The sequence below is a fragment of the Episyrphus balteatus genome, chromosome 3, assembly GCF_945859705.1.
Source record: "Episyrphus balteatus chromosome 3, idEpiBalt1.1, whole genome shotgun sequence".
NCBI classification, from domain to species: domain Eukaryota; kingdom Metazoa; phylum Arthropoda; class Insecta; order Diptera; family Syrphidae; genus Episyrphus; species Episyrphus balteatus.
The window spans coordinates 74,901,853-74,920,522 of NC_079136.1; the positions used below are offsets into that span (position 1 = coordinate 74,901,853).

At 30.0% G+C, this 18,670-nt stretch overlaps 1 protein-coding gene across 5 annotated transcripts; it reads right to left on the reverse strand.

The window, feature by feature from the left end:
- Window positions 1-2,933: 2,933 nt before the first annotated feature.
- Window positions 2,934-17,969, reverse strand: LOC129916900 (Krueppel homolog 1). 5 transcript variants are annotated; one of them, XM_055997108.1, is made up of 6 exons: window positions 17,861-17,969; window positions 17,753-17,803; window positions 10,826-11,444; window positions 7,823-7,932; window positions 7,429-7,770; window positions 7,081-7,366 (listed from the first exon to the last, which is right to left on the reverse strand). In XM_055997108.1, exons 3-6 carry the CDS (start codon window positions 11,427-11,429, stop codon window positions 7,337-7,339), a joined length of 1,086 nt encoding a protein of 361 aa, XP_055853083.1. In that variant the 5' UTR covers window positions 11,430-11,444; window positions 17,753-17,803; window positions 17,861-17,969; the 3' UTR covers window positions 7,081-7,336. The 5 variants fall into 5 exon arrangements, with proteins under 5 accessions (XP_055853085.1, XP_055853083.1, XP_055853082.1 ...); XM_055997110.1 differs by lacking the exons at window positions 7,081-7,366; window positions 17,753-17,803; window positions 17,861-17,969 and adding exons at window positions 2,934-3,474; window positions 12,594-12,706; XM_055997107.1 differs by having other exon boundaries at window positions 17,753-17,965.
- Between the last annotated feature and the right edge of the window lie 701 nt (window positions 17,970-18,670).

An 18,670-nucleotide genomic window follows, 5' to 3' on the forward strand; every position in this document is an offset into this window, starting at 1 on the left:
GCCTCATTTACATGATTAGGGAAATAGCTTTTTCCAATATGAAACAGCTAATCCGCTCATATTACATTTTGGTTTAGTGAAAATGAGCATTTAACTTAAATCTGTACCTATTAATAATATATATATATTTTTTTTTTAATAAAAATGTGATTGCCTTGATAAATATTGTGATTTGGTAATTTAAAACTTAATTTATTAAAAAAAATTACCAAGTAATAATATGTAATTATAAATCTTATTTCAGTTAAAAACAATATCGAAATTAAAATTTGTATCAATTTTATTAATAAATTGATATCTTTGAATATAGCAGAGATAATAATTCTTTGGCACAATCACTGGGAAGTAAATGTGGTTTTTTTTATAAAACTATTAAAGCGAATGTCATAAGTTGGATTTATTGACACACTCGTATAAAGAAAAATACATATAAAATTTTACATCATTCTTTAGATTTCATAGGAAAAGAAGACGGAACTTCGAAAGTTATCTGCCTACCCTTTTTTTTAATAAATATAACATCAACTCAAAAGAAAAGTCATGCTTATGATTCTATACATTCGTACTCATAGGCGACATTCAATACATTGAACAATAGGTTTTTGTATCACTGGAATTGGCGTAATTTGATATTCTTCGTAGATGAAGAAAGAAAAGGATATTACACATTATTTTTGCGTACGTGTTTATTTATTTTATTTATTAACAAGCACTTAAAAGAAACAGGCCCTAAAAAAGTTTTGGTTTTATAGATATGATTATGAGATAAATACTGTATTATCTTCCCATAAACATGCTAAAATTGTCTTCTTTGAGCTCAATGCAAAGGGTACTTTTGCTAACAAGGTTTTTGATGAAAGAATGGCATTTCCAAATTCAGACTTTTTGGAGTCAATCCGCGATAAAGTGAATTCTCCAAAATGCTTAAATTTTTTTAAGTGCATTTTTTTCGTTTTTTGTCCATTTGTGGTAAATTTTTAGTAGCATAATTATATTTTTGTGTTTGTATATTTGGTAATTTTTAGTTTCCCGCGATAAATTCAGTTCTCTACAGATTTTTTAACAGACACAGAAACTATGACTTGCAACAGAAGATGCACCAATTTCAATGTTAATTTCCGCCGTTCTGCCCAATTTTTTACAAATGGGGCCTTAACAAGTCTGTCAGTTGTATACGTGCTTGAAACACGTAAAATGCATTACCTTACATTACCAACGTTGAAAAAGAACGTTTGTCAAAATACTTTTTTCCCTCAAAATTTAGTACTTTTTATACAAAAAATGCAGCCTCGAAGCATAATACCAACTATATGACTGACATTGACCATCATGAGATTCACCATAACATACTCAATAAATAACCGTCAACTTCCTTATTTTATGTTTAACCGTTACAGATTATTCTCATCAGTTAGAAAAATGTTCACTTTGTCAAAATACTTTTTCCGACTGTTGTATAAGCTCCTTGCATGATAGTAACATTTTCGACCAATCACGTCTCAAACATATTTGTAAAATAAAATTATGTTTATAAATAATATATCATACCTACATATATGCATACGCATAAGGGTGTGTCACTTTTGTATGGAAAAAAAAAGTACTCTAATTTTCAAATGTAATAGTGGTCAAAAGTTGTATTAGGGTCTGAGATTTAATAATGTGTTTAAAAAAAATTTATAATATCGTTTGTCTTTGGCTCGCTCAAATCGGTTGAAGTTGTTAAGAAAAAAACGATTTTATATGAAAAAAATGATTTTTTTTATTCACTTATTATTTCGGAGCTTCTTTACTTTACTAAGTGTTCAATTCCAACAAATATTAGCTTAAAAGTTTTTTCTTGCAATTATCTTTCACGTGAAAGCCTAAAAATATTTAATATATTTTTTTTGTATCCAAACATATGTTTCAAAAACCTCTAAAAATCCAAATTTCTTAGATTTCTTCCTATATTTTTAGCGAGCCAAAGATATTAATTAAAATGAAAATTGTAAACGCAGGATTTAATTTAGATAAGCAATGCAACTTTTAAAAGCTATTACATTTGAAAATTCCATACTTTTGCATTTTGACACACCCTAATACGCATACACCTGGAACATGTAGGAAACTTTCTCCATTTACATACGCCTTTTACAGCATTGCATTACCCATATTGTATTAATTAGGTATAATTACCGTTAGATCGACCAAATAACTTCAAAATTGTAACCATGGCGTGCCTATACATTCGGCATTATCACTAATTCCATTTAATACGATTCTTGAAAAAACAATCACGGAATCCGTTCGTAATGGAAAATTTCTTACAAATCGTCTCTACGATCGGATTTTGTGATAGTGCCGATTATCTAGGCTTATCGTAGGGCAAGCCATCACGTCATTTTTTTTTAAGTACTCAGTAACTCACCTGGCAACGTTTTATCTACCATTATTCTTTATCCGCAAGAAATTTTCTTTAACAAACGGTGAATGAAACCTATTCTTCTAGATTTTTGCTGAGGTAGTAGCTAGAGTTTAGCGATTCTTCGGGATGTGCAGCGTGGTCAGGAATATCCTCGAATTAGCTCCATGATTCACTGATGAAAATCAATGTGATAGCTTGCTCTACGAAAATCCCAGATGAAAATCCTATCCGTCGTCTTCATCTCAAATTAAATCAAGAAATCTTTTTTTTTTTGCCAGTAATAATAGCAATCAATCATACAGTTACATAGCTTAAGATTAGGCTAAGCTAAATTAGCTGAGATTAGGTTAGGCGATTGCGCTTCGCAGAATATGTTTGCAATAGGGCCATTCCAAAGAAACGGAGAGGACATATTGACGCTTGTTCCTAGTATATCTCGTTGAAGAACCAATTTTTTTACCGTCTTAGTCTGTGTATAACTAAGCTACATTTTATTAGTTTTTCGAAAAAACTTCTGGAACATCAACTTTATCATGACCCCTTTAGAGCCACTATGTTGCAAGAACAAAAAATTGCTTCCTCAACAAGATAAAGGCACTTTATATAACCGTCAAAATGTCCAAAAAGTTAAAATGGAATGGCCGAATATGTTTATTTTATGGCGAGATAAAAGTTTGGGTAACGATCCTTTTTAACTGCTTTCCACTTTAAACAAAATGAAGAAAATTCTATTTTTATTATTTCGATCTTTAATGTTTAAATTCAAGAGATGGGATCGCAAATTAAGCCCCAATCCTAAAAAATATTTTTTTTTTATTTTGGTTTATTATAATTTCTAATTATATGTTCAAAATATATTTAAATTTACAGTAAGAAATGCAATTTACGAGGCTGTTTTACTAATATTCGAAATAAAATCACTAATTAAATTGAATGTATTTCCGTATGGCCTATTATTCGATACAATTTTATGTGAGGTATTATATTATACAATTTACATATCAGTTGTCTTCCATCAACATCATTTTTTTTTGTCTTCCTGAACTGTGTAAACATCCACATTAACCCTAAAATGAGAATAATAAAAAAGCATTTTTTTTATTGTTGTTTATGTTAAAAATATAATATTTTAAAGATTTGTTTCAAGTAAATTTTTATTAAAGAAGGAGTTAATATTTAGCGTTGCTGGTTCTCGAAAACTTATGTCGTTTTCTATTGACTTTTGAGATTTTTGTGTAAAATTCTCAGATTTTCCACTGCAAATAGAATATGAAATCTAGTTTTGTAATTGTGTGCGAAATCTGTGCGTATAAAAAAAATAAAACAACAACAAATGTTCAGACAAATGTCAAACAGAGGTGTGTGTGTGAAAGTGCATGTGTTTGTATGCGTGAATCTTGATAAAAATCCAGAATCAGATTCTTGAATCTCAGATTCATTTTTTTGTCATTTTTTTGAATCTCAAGACGCAAATAGATCATGAAATCTGAGATTTGTCCACTATTTCCCCTCTTCACCCCCCCCTTTCAGCTGTCAAATTCACAAATCTCATTCTGAGATTCGTCAATAGAAAACGACATTAATCTATATACAAGAAACCTTAGTACAAGCACCACCAGGGCTCCCATGCAGTGAGCGTACAATTGGTACCTATCTCTAGTTTTTTTTTTTTGAAGTTAAAAGTTCTTTAGTATTGTAGTGATTTCAAACAAGATGAAACGAAAAAGCGACAGGAAAAATCAATAAATGAAATTTATACTGTAGATAGGTAAATTATCTATTAATTCGTATTGAATTATATTTGGAATTTCTGCACGAGTTTTATAATTAGGTACATAATAAAACACTTCTTATCCTCGTACTATTGTACGAGGATAAGAAGTGTTTTATTATATACCTAATTGTAGATAGGTAATTAAATAAAATATAATTATGCAAAATTTATATTAATTTCTTATTCAATATCCTGATTTTTTTGCATTTTTGATGAAAAGTGATTGGGTTCAAAAAAATCTAGCTCTTTTTGTAGATGTTGTATAGACAAGGTCGATATAAATGAAACATTAAGCTTTCAGATGATATAAAATTTATATAGGTTGTCATGTAAAAAACATGGATTTAAAGGTGATAGAATAAAAAAAAAGGTAGATTCTTTTCTATTTTTTTTTTGCAAGAAAAATGATTTTTTAAGGTTTCACTTCTACCACGTTTGAATTGAACACATGATTTTTTTTTTTTGGAAGCACACTAATGGCGTTTTTGATTGGCAGTCCGGAAGCGTCCGGAATCATTCTGAACAAATTTTATTCATACAAAACTGTTAGTTTTGTGCGAATAAAACGCTTTCCGGACTGCCAATCGAAATTACTATAAGCTTTCAACTAATTCTATATATTAAATATGGAAGATCATTTTTGATGGTCGATAACAGAAAAAAATAAATGAAAATCTGATAAGAAGTAGGTTTCCTATTTTTTAATTTTCACAAAAACAAGAAGGTTTTGGTATGGTTTTCAGTTTTTAATAAACAATCAATTAAATTGCTTTATTAAGTGAAGAACTCTGACTTTTCAAAAAAATATCATTTATAACTGTAGTGTTGCCGTTGTTTTTTTAATATTTTTTCTTTGATTTTAGAAAATTGACCCTCATGCATTAACAGGGTGAGATAAACCTACTTTTCCTATAGTGCCAAATAATTGTCTTGAAATCCTGTACAAAAAGCTGTTGACATTTCTTGGCACCCAAGTTATCGTGCCAAAGCAATTTTTTTTTCAAGTAAATAGCCTTTATGCACTACCAAATAAAAAGCTCATAAAACCCATACCTATGTGGAAAGAAAAAAAGTTGAATATTAAATAAATATACAATGTATGTAAATTAAGAGGATCCTCCGTCTGAATCATAGTTTGTACCAAAATATATATATACGGACCCCACTGAACAGGTTCCTTGTGAACATTTTTATCTACATATCAAACAAAAAGGTTTAACAGCAAATAAGGAATACGTATAACGTATTGCTCCTTTTGTTTTCCAGATGATGAGGCTAAAACTTTTTTCGCCTGTTTTTGTTTCAGGTTGGGAGATTTTTTGGTCAATGTTTGGCTTTCTCTCCTCAATAAGTGAGCAATCAAAAAGGGATTTTTGACCAATCCACCAAAGTTTTGAAAAAAAAACCTTGAGTGAAACCTCTTTTAATGGGCAAAATTGGATCAATATGATTAAAAATACGATAACCGCCGCCGTATCTCTCCAGTTCTTCTTTACATTTATTAGTTTAAACAAATAAAAGAATTAGTTTTAACTCCTTACAACTTACCCGGAAAAAATGTTTTTATTTACCCGGCATGAAAACAGACTACTTTTTAACTAATAAACTTAGTAATAGCTTGTTTAATAAATCTCCAATGCATAAACCTAAATTTTCAAACTTGTTCAACAGTCGTCTACTCACCTACTCTTCCATATGCGGTTTAAAAAAAATCCAACAAAGAAAAAAAGCGTATACGCCACAGTGCACGTGGACAAATTGCAAATTATGTGAATTATAACTTTGGCCTAGATGCTAAAACACCCTAAACGAAATTAAATAAGCACTTGCATTCTATTCTTACCGACTTCCAAAAGGGTGGAGGTATTCAATTCGTCTGTATTTTTTTTTTTTTGTATGTTATTACCTCATAACCAAGTGAACCAATTTTGATAATTCTTTTTGTATTGGAAAGCTGGTGGCTGCAGTGTGGTCCCATTTCAATTTCGTTCAGTTCTGGCCATACGAACTAATAGAAAAACCATAAAACACAGTTTTGATCCATGGAAGTCGGTTTTGTTTTTTGATAAAAATGATTATATTGCACAAAATATATATTCATCTTCTTGTCGTCAGTGCCAATTAAAAAAAAAGAGAAAAGAGAAAAAAAGAAATTTGTGGGCCTGGAGATTATCGCTTCAAGTTGAAAAATAGTGAAAACTGATAAAAATACAAGTAGTTTCAAAATTATCCATTTACCGTATAATTTCAAGGTTTGAACCAACTTTTTTTGAAAATAGGCTTGAAATAAATTGACAAACAATATGGTACATTAGTTTAGCGAAAAAGAAATGAATACGATTTTTTTTGACAAAAAAGAGTGTGTGTACACATGTACACGAGACTGAAGTTGTTTTACTTCTCACTCAGTATATTAAATGAATTTCATTTGATATTTTTATTATTTTTGTTTTATATTATTATTCAAATAATCAAACAGGGTATTTTTTTAACAATCTCAGCTTATGGTATTCTTAGGAAATTTTTTGATGCTATCTCCATACCTTAACCCAAGACAATCTGACTTCCCTGAATATAGTTACCTATGCATGAAAAAATCTTTATAATTTGAATTTAAGAATCTTCATACCAATTTCCGGGGCTAAATTTTTGAGAAAAAAAAAAATTAAATTTAAAAACATTTCTTTAGCCACGTTATTTTTAAAGTATTACAAAAATAAAAAAAAAATATTTTTTTATCGTTTTAAAAAAAACTCCTGTTTTGGTTTTAACATTTTTTTTATTCTTTATAATGTTTTGAATAATTTGTTTAATTTTCTTAATTAAATGTTCTCTTTTTTGTTCAAATTTACGGATCTATTTTTTTATACAATAGAGTGAAATGTGTTCTTTTTAGAAACGTTCCAAATGGACATGGATTGGGCACCCTACATAAGACTGTTTTTCACCGTTTTCAGTTTGGACCATTACTTTTGGGTCACCCTGTATGTACTTATAAACAGTTTTGAGAATAATGTCTTGCTTCGTTGTGATCATTAAAAAAATAAAATGTGAGAAATAAAATGGAAAACCTATCCCTAGTTTACAAGTTTGTCATCCAATCAAGTTCATTATGGACAAAGGACAGCTTCTGATATTATCCGCTTCGGATTACATTAGCTTCCGACCCATTTTAAAAGTTTTACCTACTTTTAAGCTCAAATTTCTTTAAAATTATTTATAAGATATTCAAATGTTTGTCTCTCACCTCTAAATGACTTTTTGCATGCAAGGACCATTCATCTCTAGTAGAAAACATTCGACCACATAATTCACAAGTCCATGATAGTTGTTGTTGATGGTGATGTGGGATTATGATGCCAGATATAGCCGTAGTTGCTTGCTGATGTTGACTAGATTGTACTACGATGTTTGTGGAAGATTGTATAGACTCGATGATATTTTTACTATCTTTGCTATCAGGATCGTTTTTCTTGATTATACTATTTAGTCGCTTGCCAAGAGGAGCTATGTTCGTAGGAGTTACGTGTTTGAATTTGTTCATGTGTATTACAAGTTTGTCTCTGCGAGCAAACGCCTTATTACAAACCTTAAAACAATACATTTTAACAGTAAAAATGTATCAGATAATATTTTTGTACCTCGCATATGTATGGTTTTTCTCCAGTATGAATACGCATATGAATAGTTAGTTTATCTTTCCTTGCCAATGCCTTCCCACAAATCGTGCATTCAAATGCCTTGTTAGAACCTTTAAAATTAAATTAAAGTTATTAAATTACACATGTTGAAGAAGTAATTTTTTTTTAATGCATGCAGTGAATTGGAAAGAACAAATTCAGTTGAGTTGAGTGGGTTAAAAAAATTGTTTTTGTGAAAAAAAAAAATCATTTTTCACTGGTTTCCTAATTTTAATTTTTAAATACCATTACGCACAGTGCATAGACCATGAATTGCACACAGTGATTTGAAAGAAAAGTACAAAAACATTCCAACGCAATCTGAAACTGATTGTAGGCATTTCTTACTAGATAGGCATTTATTATAAGAAATTTTATTTTAATGAGTTTTGATTGTGATCTTTTATATTTTACGATTGTTATGCGTGTGAAATATTTAAAAAATGGATCATTTGAAAGTTTGTAATCGTAGAACACACACACATTTTTTTTTTGGAAATCATTGGTAACGAATGAAAGGTATTTTTCTTGTCTTTGATATAAAAATGGCTAATTTGTTGGAGTTGATACATCAATCACCATTTACTTTTTATAAGTTTACTTACTTAATGCACCTAATATTGTAATTGAAATGAATATCTTCAGCGCACAATCTTTAGAAAAGTATAATTTTATCTCTCTTTTTGACAAGTGTAATTAAATAGGGTCTCACCTGAAGATTTAAAAATGATATCAATTTTTTTTAAACGCAGTTAAAAAGAGTCATGTTTCTTTTAAAAATGAAGTTTTAATGGTTTTTATGAACAAAGTGAGGATACGTAAAAGAACGCCTTTTTTAACTAAAAAAGCCCGCAAAAGCGAAAAGCTATATAAAATATTTAAAAAAAAGCTTTTCTTTTACTATTAATACTCCAAGGAATGTTTCTGCATCAAAATTGTTTTATGAAATGTATTAATGAGAATTGGACGTTATTATAACTGAAAGTAGTTTTTCTATTTTTCAATTTTCTGAAAAACTAGAAGGCTTAACAACATATGGTTTTCAGTATTTGATAAGGTATTTATTGAGGTAGTTTACATTATTGATGAAATCCATAGTCTTGACAAAAATTGTATTCAATGTATTTTTTCATACTTATTTTTCACAAATGTTTATAACTTGATTTAAAAACTCAAATTAAGTGCCGGTTTGTTCACAGTCGATTATCTTTTAATCAAGGATTATTCCATACAAAAATCCTTGATTAAAAGATAATCGAGTGTCAACAAACCGGCCCTAAGTGTACAATTCTAGCTTTTGAAAAAGGTATCAATGATAATTGTAAGTATTGCCGTTGTTTTTTAATATTTTTTTAGTAGTTTTTTAGAAAATTGCCCCTCCCGCCTTAAGGGGGGGAGTACATCTACTCGAGCCTTGTGCTGATATGAATTTTTCTTGAAAAAAAACCCGTTTACGGGGGTTATATCGAAAAAGGAAGCTAATCCGATTTCGGTAAAAACGGATTATTATTGCTGAGGACTTCAGGAACAAAGCCTCATTTTTAGTTTTTGTCGTCATTTTAGGTCAACCTTAAACTTGTTCAGGTTCACTGTGCTTGATTCGTTTGCCCAATGTTAACCCAGAATAGCCCAACTTTTATTTTCGCTATCCTATGCTTAGTTAAAAAATTATAGAAGCATTAGTTTTTATTCACCTAAACAAAAAAAAAAAAGTACGCATACACCATAGTGACCCTTATAATTTATAATTTAGAAAAAGTAAATCCATTGGTGTGGGCATTGCGCCTCAAATGTTATTTATTTTACTTAGAATTCTTACTTGATTGAAAGTTGATTTGTTTCATTTCACCTTAAAAACCGCAAAATACAAATTTTTTTTTTAAGTGTAAGAATCATTTATTTCTTTGGTTTTCCATATAAACACCTAGAAAAGCTTCATGCTTATAAGATCTATCCAAACATTTTTTAACAGTAACAATATTTATATAAAATGGTGTGTCAGGTGATTTCTTTTAAAGCCTTTCTCAACTAACCATTATAATTTCAACAAACTACATCACTTTTTTTCGCTAGCCCACCCTTGGTTAAAAAATTATGAAAAAAAAAATTTTTACAAATTACCAACCTTTTAAAAACCAAAATTAGTTTTTTTCCGTGTAAAATTTTAAACTTTATCTCGATTAACCATAGTAATTCTAAGAAATTGCATCACATTTTAATTTTAATTTTAAGAGGTTGGTTATTTTTTGTCATAACTTTTGAATTAAGGGTGGGCTAAAGAAAAAAATCTAGGGCTAACCTGGCAATCGAACCAGCGAGGTTTGAAAAAAAAAAAAATAGCATTTGGGGGTGCCAACATGACATAGTCCACTTAGTAAGTGTCCAAAAGTGTCTAAAGGGGGAATACAAACTAAAGTTAAATTTTTTTTACAACATCAAATAATGCAATAAGATTATTGTGTATTAATAATCAAAAAAGGGTACCATAAAACTGTCTTTTATTTTTTTTTTTGGTACAGTCCCAAATTCCACAAGACATATTTAAAAAAGGGGTTTTCATTGTAAAATTGTATTGAAGTATTGAAGACTATTCCTTTTGGCTTTGTCCAAAGGTACCCCTGATATAAACAAACTGTCCCCCATTCTCCTACCTACATACCGTATTCGAAAGTAAAAAAGCAAAGTGGTTAAACAACAAAAATAAAAAGATGAATGTCAAAGTGAGTCTTAAAAATTATGCCTCTGACTCATTACTTTCTTATCATCTTTTTTATCTTTCTCACTGATTGATGATTCGAAAAGAGTCCTCATTACTCAGGAAGTTTTGAGTCATCGTGTAGGTAATAGCCTTCTTACAAGAGACTCATCCACTTCATAAAAATAAATAAACATATTTTTTTCTTAAACGGGGACCCAAAACATTGTTGGAAATATAAAATATCTAGCTAGAAACACAAAACATACTTTTCAAAGAATTTGTTTTCCGAACGTTGGATGATGCTTGTTGAACTTGTTGTAGTGCCTTAAGTCTACTTGCAGGATGCATTGAACCACCTTCGACATAAGGTTCCGTAAATGGTATAAGATTTGGTCTGGGAACGTTGTAGGAAATGTCTGGCGACCAGCTGCCCAAACTTTGAAGTACTCTTACACCTCCTTCAAAGCCCATACCTACATCGTCCGGAACTGTAAAAGTGCTATCTCCACCGCCCGAACTTGATGAACTTATTTGAGGTACTTTTATATTATTTGAGTAATGTTGCTGCGGTTGATGTTGTTGCTGTTGTTGTTGCTGCTGCTGTTGTTGTTGTTGTTGTTGCTGCTGTTGTTGTTGTTGCTGTTGTTGCTGCTGTTGTTGGACAACTGAAGCTACATTATTTGTTGGAGAATTTTGGCTTTGGCTATTTTGTTGATGTGAATTGTTTTGAATAGAAGAGTTTGTGTTATGCTGGGTATCAGATCGCTGATTATGTTGTTTGAAGTGAAAAGCTGCTTGTGCCATATGTTGTTGAACAGCCATATGAGCTTCAAGATATGCATTTTTTTGAGCGACTGTCATTTTATCCATGGTTTTTATGCCAGACTGAAAATAAATAAGTTATTAAAATTGTAAAAAATGTATAATTAAAAAGTTGAAATTCGAAGTATTTGATTACACTGGTCAACAAGGTTTTTGCCACAAGAACCAGAATATACTTTTCTATATGTTTTTGATGTGCTGAACTCGAAAATGAAGTCAGAAAATATGTATTGGCCTCCGTTTTTGAAATATTACCGTTAGAAAATGCCGAAAAACGTCATTTTGGCTGTTTTCGAGGTTTTGTTTTTATGTGGTGTAATTCATTTTGAAAAAAATTATAACGGTGTCTATAAGAACTGGTTTTATTCTTCCAAAAAATGTTTAAATCTTTCCGATATCACTTTTACTGTCCAAGATATTAAAAAATTAAGTACCAGTCTTTGACTCAGAAGCAGCACTGGCCAACCAAATTAAATTTTTTTTTGCCACAAGAACCAAAATATACTTTTCTAGAGGTTTTTGCTTTGCTGAACTCGAATCCGAAATCAAAAAAATTCTATTGGCCTCCGTTCCGGAAATATTACCGTTATAATATGCAACAAAATGGTTTTCTTATAACGGTTATATTTCAAGAACGGAAGCTAATAAAATTTTTATGATTGTAGATTCGAATTTAGCGATTCAAAAACCTCTAGAAAAGTATATTTTGGTTCTTGTGGCAAAAATTGTATGCCCAGGGACTTAAACTTTAGATTAAATTTAGTTTCTCTTTGGCTTACTAACTGAAACTTAAGATATCTCGAGCAATAAAAGAGATATCGGGAAAATTTAAACAGTTTTTGAAAGAAGAATATCTCTTCTTAAAATCATAGGTACAAATTTGTTTATAATGAATTACCCCACATACAATTTGAAGCTCGAAAACAGCCAAAATGACGTTTTTTAGCATTTTATAACGGTAATATCTCAAAAACGGAGGCCAATCAAATTTTTCTGACTTCAGATTTGAGTTCAGCACGTCAAAAACTTCTAGAAAAGTATATCTTGGTTCTTGTTACAAAAAAAAAAGTTCAATTTTGTTGACCAGTGTTATCTACTGCACGTTACTTGAAAACAAACAATGATTTAATTTATGATCGGAGCGATTGGTGTTAATAAATGTGATTGAAGCTGATTTTAAGTCTTATATTCTTTATTCTTATTCTTTTTTACCATTAGACTACCCCACTGTTGAAAGTTAGTTGATATGTTAAACTGGAACTTAAGCTGAAGTTTTATAATAATTTAATTTTCTAAAAAGTTATTACAGCTTTTACTTAAAGATGTTTAATTTAATTGTTTCAATATTGAATCAAAGTTCATCATTTTTCAAAATTTTGATTTTGAAAATTAATTTTTCAAAAACTATGGTATAAAATGACTTAACTTAAATTTTTTGTAAAAGACTAGGTTTTTAGCTTTACAAAAAGGTAGGTACAACATGTTATTGAAGGTATAACCGTTGATTTTAAATAATTTTTTTTCCAAATTAAGTCAATTTTTTTTTAAACTGGCCTCTCCCCGCTAAAAGAGGGGGAAACCCCCCCTCCTATACGATTTTTTTCTTGTCTCACTCCAACCTACACGCTCTAGCTTTTTGGCACATTACTCCTGAATCACCCTGTAGATGTAAGCAAAAATATAGCGATGTGATATTATGTAAATTAGGGCGTTTGTTTTTTAAGAATCAAGTTCCTCAATGGAAGAACTATTTTAAAATACAAACAAATAATACAAAAAAATCCCCTTTTATTCTTACTTCTTATACTTGATTCTCGAAAAAAAAACCTAAATAACGAACGTCCTAATGTAGGTTAAAATCGCTCATTTACTTGAACACTGTCATAACTAAAAAAAAATTGTTTTTTAAGGAAACTACACTCCTGCTCAAAATTAACGCACACTTTTTACTTGCTCTATAGGGCAAGTATTGGTTTCGTGTCAAAAAAATAATTCGAGGTTTTAATCAAAACTAACATTACGATAATGGAGAAGTCTGAAAAAGTGGTTTTGGTCATGACGTCCGTCGGTCTGTGCGTCGGTGCGTCTGTGCGTCTGTGCGTCGTCAAAAAAAGGTGTACAAGAAGCTGCAGCCTAAACAGGTGGACGAATTTTCTTGAAATTTGGTACAGATGATTATTTCGTAATTTCCAAGGTTGGTTTTTTTTTGTTTTTTAATATCTCGCCTAGAACGTATACCTCCCATACAAACTTTTCGAGGTATTGCAATTTTCTCGAAAACGGCTCTAACGATTTTGATTAAATTTGACACAAGTAATGCTGTACGTATATCTAATATAACTGCGTTTTTAGTTTTTCTCAAAAAATACGGATAGTGGAAATATGACAATTTCTTTTTTTTAATCGCTAATGTCGGCTCTTCCCGTGTATCGTTAATGAGATATTGCAATTTTCTCGAAAACGACTCTAACGATTTCGATTAAATTTGGTATTCGTTATAGTCTTAATGAGTCTAACAAAACTGGGTTTTTAGTTTTTCACCAAAATTTCCTAGAACGGTATGGCGTTGCCGTTTTCTGCCAAATTGATGCATTTTTTAGTTAATGTCGTATATTTCATCAAAGGCTAAGCCAATTTTATTTTAAAATTTGCAGACAGATATTTCTTGTCATTTAGAAGTGTAAAATGTAAAAAAAATCTAAAATGTTTTGAAAAAAAAAAAGTTTAAATGGAATTTTTTTACTTTTATTTTTTTTTTTTTTTCAAAAATTTAACGAAAATCTTTAATTTCCAATAGTTATCTAAAATATAGATACTTTGAACTACAAGAGCAAGTACGTGCGGCCCCAGTCGTGCATTTTATTTCTTCTTTAGTCATACCCCTACATCTTATTTAAAATGGCTTTTAAATTATTTGTTGTATTTTTTTGTGTTTGGTTATTATTAAGCAAGTCAGAAAAATGCTAAACTGCAACAGTATTATCAACCAAAAAAAAGATGAACCAAATTTAGCAATTTAAGGTCTGAAAACTGATATTAAAATAATTTTTGTTTTTTAAGAAAAAAAATTTTAAAAAATGGAAGCACGTGACAGTTCTTTCCAATAATTTTATTCAATTCTTGGCATTGTCTCCTCTAGCGCTTATGACAACTTGGAGTCATCTATTCATTCCACGAATTAACATTTGAAGGTTTTCTTGTAACTTTTCTTTCACTCCAATTTTCTGTGGATCAAGAATGCTTGGAGGTGGATTTCGGCCGCAAATGCACTTTTTTCAACATTTCCTAGACATGTTCTATTGAATTCAAATCCGAATATCTGTGTGGTCAATTCAAGGGTGGCATATTTTAATCTTGAAGATATTTTCAAACCACTCTAGCATGCATTATCGTGCATCAGACTGAACTGTGGACCAAATCTAGGGGTGATTGGAACCGCATGGTGTTCGAGGATATCAGTCAAGTATTTTTGGGTATTTAAAGTAGGTCTAGGAGAGCTCACTAACTCCGTAGGTGTTGTAAAGCAGAGTTTACTTGATGAAAATTTATGACTCATCTCTAAAAGGTTAGCGGGTTGACAGATAGACTTCAGCATATCTCTCCAAATCTTCCCCACAAACATTTTACTCCATACCTTCAATTTAAGATCACTCCTGTCTTATTTGAGAAAATAACCACGATACTGTGAGACAAAGTAATAGTAGGAATTTTCTGTAAAATAAATATGATGTGCGTTAAATTTGAGCAGGAGTGTAGTTTAAAAATTAGTATCGATCTATTTTTGTATGTAAAAAGTTATTTTCTAAAACAAAACAAGTGATCCTTCTCCGTAGTTTTTAAAGCTAAGAAATGACTTTATGCAGGATTAAAGATTACTTTATTATAATAACTTCTGCATTAATAACTCAAAATTCGTTATTTTTGAGTTATGACAGTATTCAAGTAAATGAGCTATTATGTTTAGTTTTAAAAATGGGAATACTGATAAGGAAACATTCGATGAGCATATTAATACTAAAAATAAAGCAAACTTGGGGAAAAAAAAAAACTAAAAAAATAATTTAATGCGTTTACTTCAGATGTGCAGGCTGTGCTATTGGTATCTTACATATCTTCATCAGCACTTTACTTTAGCCGTGTTTTAGTGGTAACTCAATAACGGGCTCAGTAAAATTTTGCACGGTAGACTGTAGACACAACAACAAATAATTGCTAAGGATAAACAAATGCAAAGTTTGGTGTTGTTTAAAGCATAAAATAGTTACTCAGCGAAGTATTGAGTTACCACAAAAACACGGCTTTTATTATTTGAAAACATCAGAAGTGTATGGCATGAATGTGAAAATGGGATGGAATCTTACGTGTTTCACATCGTGTGTTCCTCATATTTTCATATTTTAGAAAATCACTACGGCTTAAATATTTAGCGATACTTGTTGATCAAATATTTCAAAAGCTAAATTATGAGTACCTACGTTGAACTACATAAACAAGTAGTTGCACGGAGAAAACAGACCACATAGAATTAAGCGGATCGCACCTTAATTTAAGCGAATTTCTGCATGGTTTTTTGCTAAGATGATTTTCACCTTAAATTAAGGTGACATATCACTTTAAATTAAGTTGACAAGTCACATTAATTTCTTGAATGTTGGGTTACTAGGCCAGTGCCTTACCACTGTGCTATCTCACTGTTGGAAATAAGTATGATAAACTGCAAGGTGCTAAGGTGTGTGACTATAATTTTAAAATTTTTATTTTTGGTAGGTTTTTTTTAAGATGAACATTCACATTAAAATAAGATGAAATTCACATTAAATTTAACTGAGTTTAAGTGGAATCACCTCATTTTAAGCGGATATCACCTTATTTTAAGGTGGTGAAATTTAATGTGAGCACCATCTTATTTTAAGGTGACACTTTTTTCTCAGTGTGTAACCCATTCATACATTTAATTTAATTTTGTTTAACACTCTATTGTTTCACTGCGATGATGTTGAAACAGCTAAATTCTATTTAGGTATTTAAAGGAGATGTAATTGTGAAGCTTATCAAGATTCATTGAGTTATCAAAGATACCAAAAATGTTGCACTAAGCTAAGTAATTGTCATTCAATACTGGAATATACTATCAAATTTGTGTCCTCAGCTGGCTTTCATTGTTGCTTTAATAGGCGGGTGCGTGTTGTATTTGTTATTGTTCTAGCTCCACTGCAGATATCTTTCGAAAAAAATCATATCTAATTTGTATTAGTGCATTCACTTTCCAAATTTGCAATTTCCAAATTTATGTGAATTTTCTATGGTTACAAATGCTAAGATCATGTATGGAAATCATAGCTTTCACGTTTCACCCCTACCTCAATAAAAAAAACACATTACTTTTGCCGCGAGAAAAAATAAATCTATTAAAAATCTTTTGTCAAGAATGTGAAATGAGTTGGAATTCTTAAATTTGTAAAACTTAAATAAGCAGACTTATATGAGATTTAAGCAACTTCAATTTCAATGCAAAAATAGTTTTCTTTTAGCTAAGCTTTCCACAAAATAATATTACTTGCGAAAAGTTTTATATCTAAATTTATTACTTGAATGAACAAAATATTGCTCTTCCGCAAACACTCTTTCCTGTCACTATACGAAATAAGGCTAATTTACTCACATCATGGGTAACATTCAGAACATAAGGTTAAAACAATGTTCCAAATCAATACCAAATAAAAGAGGTTTAATGTATTCGTATTCTTATGATTAATCAATCACGGAGTACATTTTTAAATAAAAAAATATTAGAAAAATATCAAAATGTATTCATTTAAGCTTTAAGCTTCGAAATTTATTAAAATAACTATAAAATTATAGTTAAAAACGTATCATTTTCTGTTAGCCAGTTTACTGAAGCAATAAAGTTTGTCTCATTATTTTAATCTCAATATTAAACTTGTCAACATAGAATATTATAAATGACGAACTCACATTTCTTGTTTAATAGTTTCTCCAGAAAGATTTTCCATATCTAGTAGTATTAAATTTTTAATTTTTTATTAGCTAAGCTGCTACATTGAAATAATTATTGTCTTGATTTATTTCTCTTCATTTTCCTTGGATGTTAAAAAAATATGCGCAGACACAGCACAGGACAGGAAACGAAAACGACCTGTACGACGGTTGCCGGAATTATCGATTTTTGAGAAATATAAACTTAAAATAGGTACTTAGCATGTGTTTAATCACAATATTTATGAAACTCTAAGATTTATAAGAAATCCTTTTTAATTGAATTTATTAAAAATAAATAATTTAACTAAAATTAGTTTGAGCACCAAATAATATTAAATCAGGATAAATAAAAAATTTCCATGAAAGCTTACCCGTCCAATGATTTCCTCGCTCCAATAATTTTGTTTTTAGCATGACAGCGCCTTAAACACAATTTACATTAAGATAAAATGTATACATTCGGTATTAAAAGTTCATACATTTGATAACCTAAGATTTTCGAAATATGCAATTGTTTAAATATAATATTATTATTAAGCTTATCAACATTTCTTAATAGGGAACAAAAAACTTATTCACATGCCTTGCATTTAAAAATAATTATGTATTACAGCACATGTCCAAAAAAACACAGAAAGCTTGTTTTAAAGCTAGGGAAAGCTTCTTTTTCATTGATTATTTTAAGTTAAAAATATTTCTATGGAAGGAAACAAAGAAAAGGTAGTATCTTAAAAGCTTGCAGCATAGAAGTCAAGTTCAAAGGTATTTACAGATTTTTTTTTCGTCTTTAGAGATTGGAGTTCCCTATTACGCCCTATTTTAATGAAATTCTACACAAGAAATGCTTCTTTCAGGCTCAATTTCTAACTCAATATTTAATTTGGTATCGCATTTCCACCTGATGTTGGTGTAGGTACAAAGATGCATCGTCATTTCTAACAATAATTGTAAAGTCTTAGAGATTTATTAGATTTAAAATCAATGGTTATCAATGGTTATTGAGCTGCAAGCTGAAAATGTGGAATATAATCTTTAAAAAGGATATTTTTAAAAATGGAATGAAGAAGGAAAATAAAAGTAATGTAGTTGTATAGATTTAATAAAACGCAAACATTTTAAACATTTCATACAAAGGACAATGCATAAACTTTTATGGATCGAAGTATTATTCTTGTGACGTACATATTTCACAAACGAAATGCATTTTTGAATATAACACTTTACATTGATTTTTTCAATATTATAACTTTAAGTGTATAGAGTAGAGGTATATTTTGCCTTATATGCGT

Bases quoted from the DNA above. Each gene is read 5' to 3' on its own strand.
- LOC129916900 (XM_055997106.1), bottom strand. The intron at 7,771-7,822 runs GTACAAAAATAT...TATTGTTTTAAG, and splicing joins AAAAACCATACATATGCGAG to GTTTGTAATAAGGCGTTTGC. The intron at 7,367-7,428 runs GTGAGAGACAAA...GCTTAAAAGTAG, and splicing joins ATGCAAAAAGTCATTTAGAG to GTAAAACTTTTAAAATGGGT.